At 56.4% G+C, this 2,830-nt stretch overlaps 1 protein-coding gene across 1 annotated transcript in view; it reads right to left on the bottom strand.

The window, feature by feature from the left end:
- PTSG_00567 (uncharacterized protein) overlaps positions 1-2,830 on the bottom strand; it is an 8,550-nt gene that overhangs the window by 5,019 nt on the left and 701 nt on the right. The window contains exons 2-9 of the mRNA XM_004999056.1: positions 2,512-2,629; positions 2,241-2,348; positions 2,044-2,103; positions 1,735-1,833; positions 1,350-1,499; positions 928-1,137; positions 467-562; positions 217-270 (exon numbers count right to left, since the gene is read on the bottom strand). Coding sequence (XP_004999113.1) covers positions 217-270; positions 467-562; positions 928-1,137; positions 1,350-1,499; positions 1,735-1,833; positions 2,044-2,103; positions 2,241-2,348; positions 2,512-2,629 — 895 coding nt within the window. The remainder of the gene's footprint in view (positions 1-216; positions 271-466; positions 563-927; positions 1,138-1,349; positions 1,500-1,734; positions 1,834-2,043; positions 2,104-2,240; positions 2,349-2,511; positions 2,630-2,830) is intronic.

Here is a 2,830-nt window from a genome sequence, read left to right as displayed (position 1 = left end):
CCGTCGTCGTCGCACACACACACACACACACACACACACACACACACACACACACACACACACACACACACACACACACACACATTCACCATCAAGCACGCGTGAGCTCAAGCAAATAGCAACGGCAGCAGCCGCAGTGGTGTCGCGAGAGGGGCAGTGACAGCAGTGACATGGGCGTGAGAGGGAGTGCCACAGCAGGTTGGTGCTGGGACGTACCTCCATGAGTGTCAATGCCTCGTCAACCAGTCCCTCGCTGATGAGGTGGGAGATCTGGTGGTGGCACAGAGTCATGTACACGTGAGGGTAGCGGAAAAAGCCACACACGCACGCACACGGAGAGACAGACAGACAGACAGACAGACAGACAGACAGACAGACAGACAGACAGACATGCACACACGCACACACGCATATGCACAAGCACACACACACACACACACACACACACAAAACAAAATCGGCACACCTGAGCATGGAAGGAGGTGAGGGCGAGGAGGAGAACGGAGCGGCCGCGAGCAACGAGAATCTGCCCGTCCGCGACGTCAAACAGCATTGTCGGCTCCTGCGAACGGACATGCGGCACGCGCCGGCAAACGTGTCACCAAGGGAGCGGTGGGGGGGGGGGTCAGCTTGTGAGGAGATAGCACGCGAGTGAAGCATGCGTGCAAATTTGGAAACACTGACAGACCGTCGAACATACTCTCATACACGCATGGCCCCATCTCGACTCTGGTCCGTGCAGCAGTGCAATGTGTGTGTGTGTGTGTGTGTGTGTGTGTGTGTGTGTGTGTGTGTGTGTGTGTGTGTGTGTGTGTGTGTGTGTGTGTGTGTGTGTGTGTGTGTGAGTGTGTGTGTCTGTGCGCACGGTAACTCTGTGTGCGCATCACATGGTATGCCTCTTTGTGTGTGAGTGAGTAAGTGTGGTACCTTGCAGTCGAACACTTGCACGGGCGCGAGGTCGAGGATGGAGAAGACGGAGAGGGTGCCAACAGAGGGATACATGCCAACGACATAAGGGTACGTGAAGGCGATGGACGTGGGCCCCTCCACCCACTGCATGGGGCTTCGCAGCGGTTCTCCGTTGGCCTGGATGCAGATGGCCAGCGCCTGCGCACCAGCGCCGTGAACAACAAGGAACTGGCGGGCGGTGGCGTTGGTGGGAAGGATGATGTGAGCACTGGTTCGAGGACACGGGAAGGATGCGCGAACAGCTGCTCACATGCACACACATACAGACACACACACACACACGCGCGCGCGCGCGCAGACAAAGACACGCAGGCACAGACAGACAGACACACCAAGCACTTTGTGCAGCCCTCCTCCTCCTCCTCCTCCTCTGTGGAGACCTCGTTCTGCTGGAGCCACTTGACGCGCGGGGTGGCGGTGCCGACGTTGGTGATGTGCTTCTTGCTGGTGGTGAGCAGGTCAATGCGGTAATACGCGTCGCGCTGGGCGACAAGCAGCGCCCGCCCTTCCCGCTCCATGTCGAGGATCTCCTACAGCCAACAGGTTTTTTTTTTTGGGGGGGGGGTGAGAAGAAGGTGTTTTTGTTGGGGGGGGGGTGAGTGATGGTGGTCAAGGGTTGTGGTAAGTAAAGGTACTTCATCGTAACTTCGCCCTGTCACTCATTCTACCCACTATCACTCTACATACCCACCTCCCCTCATCTCCACCATCACCCAAACACTCGCATTAGTCATGTGCGAGTGAACTTTCACGCGCGAAACGCACCTGCGCCTCTCTGAATTCCTTGAGACGCTTGTTTGGTGTGAGGACATTGCCCACGAGCTCATACGACTTGATGGCCCCTTTCTTGAACACCACTGTGATCTGCGGAAGCGAAACGGAGGCGGGGGGGGGGAGGGTTAAGTTGGTGTGGAGACAGGCAGGCAGGCAGGCAGACAGGTACACACAGACACACAGACACAGACACACACGCACACACACAGACACACAGACACAGACACAGACACAGACACAGACACACACACACACACACACGCACAGACACACACGCATACATGCTCCACTTGCAGACACCTCGAAAACGCCGTCCTCTGTTGGGTCGTGCGAGCGATCGACGCAGAATCGGCTGACGTTCTGCAGTTGAACAAACACACGAATACGGCATGGCGTGAGATGCAGGTGGACAGCGAATCAATACAGTGGCATGGACAGCTGGCAACACAGTAAACTAAGCACCACTGCACACACACTGCACACACATGCACACTGACTTTGAGCTGCACATGCTTGTGGGATTCCATGTGGTTGAGATTGTCCATGAAGAGGATGTACAGGCAGGACTCTGACAGCACCAGCAGCTTGCGCTGCCGTGGAGCCACCTACAGTTGGGTAGGCAAGTTGAGGTTCAAAGGGGGCATGATGACGCTGGGCAAGAGCACGCAAGCCAATGGGCAGTCGAATTGTGCACGCATTCATGCAAGGCAGCGGAATAGGGAATAGCATGCCCACGACAGTGAGTGCCGCAAAGCACAGCATTCGCACCGTGAGCTGGGTGATGGGCTTGTGGGGGATGATAGTGGTTTGCTTCTTGTAGTTGCACTTGATGGTCTTGGTCTGCCCCGATGACAGCTCCGAAGTCAAGTGATGGTACACGATATGTCTGCAAAGCAGCAAGAGAGACACGTAAATTGCAGTGAAGCACAGCGACTATGAGAAAGGGAGGTGGGGGGCGGGAGGGGGACGAGCGGGTCCTTAAGCAAGCGTGTGCACACATGCAACGCTCTGCCACGCACGCACACATGCACACACACACACACACACACACACACACACACACACACACACACACACACACACACAC

Source organism: Salpingoeca rosetta (assembly GCF_000188695.1).
Source record: "Salpingoeca rosetta unplaced genomic scaffold supercont1.1, whole genome shotgun sequence".
NCBI classification, from domain to species: Eukaryota; class Choanoflagellata; order Craspedida; family Salpingoecidae; genus Salpingoeca; species Salpingoeca rosetta.
The sequence above is the reverse complement of the archived record's forward strand: the minus strand, read 5'-3'. Positions and strand labels throughout refer to the sequence as shown.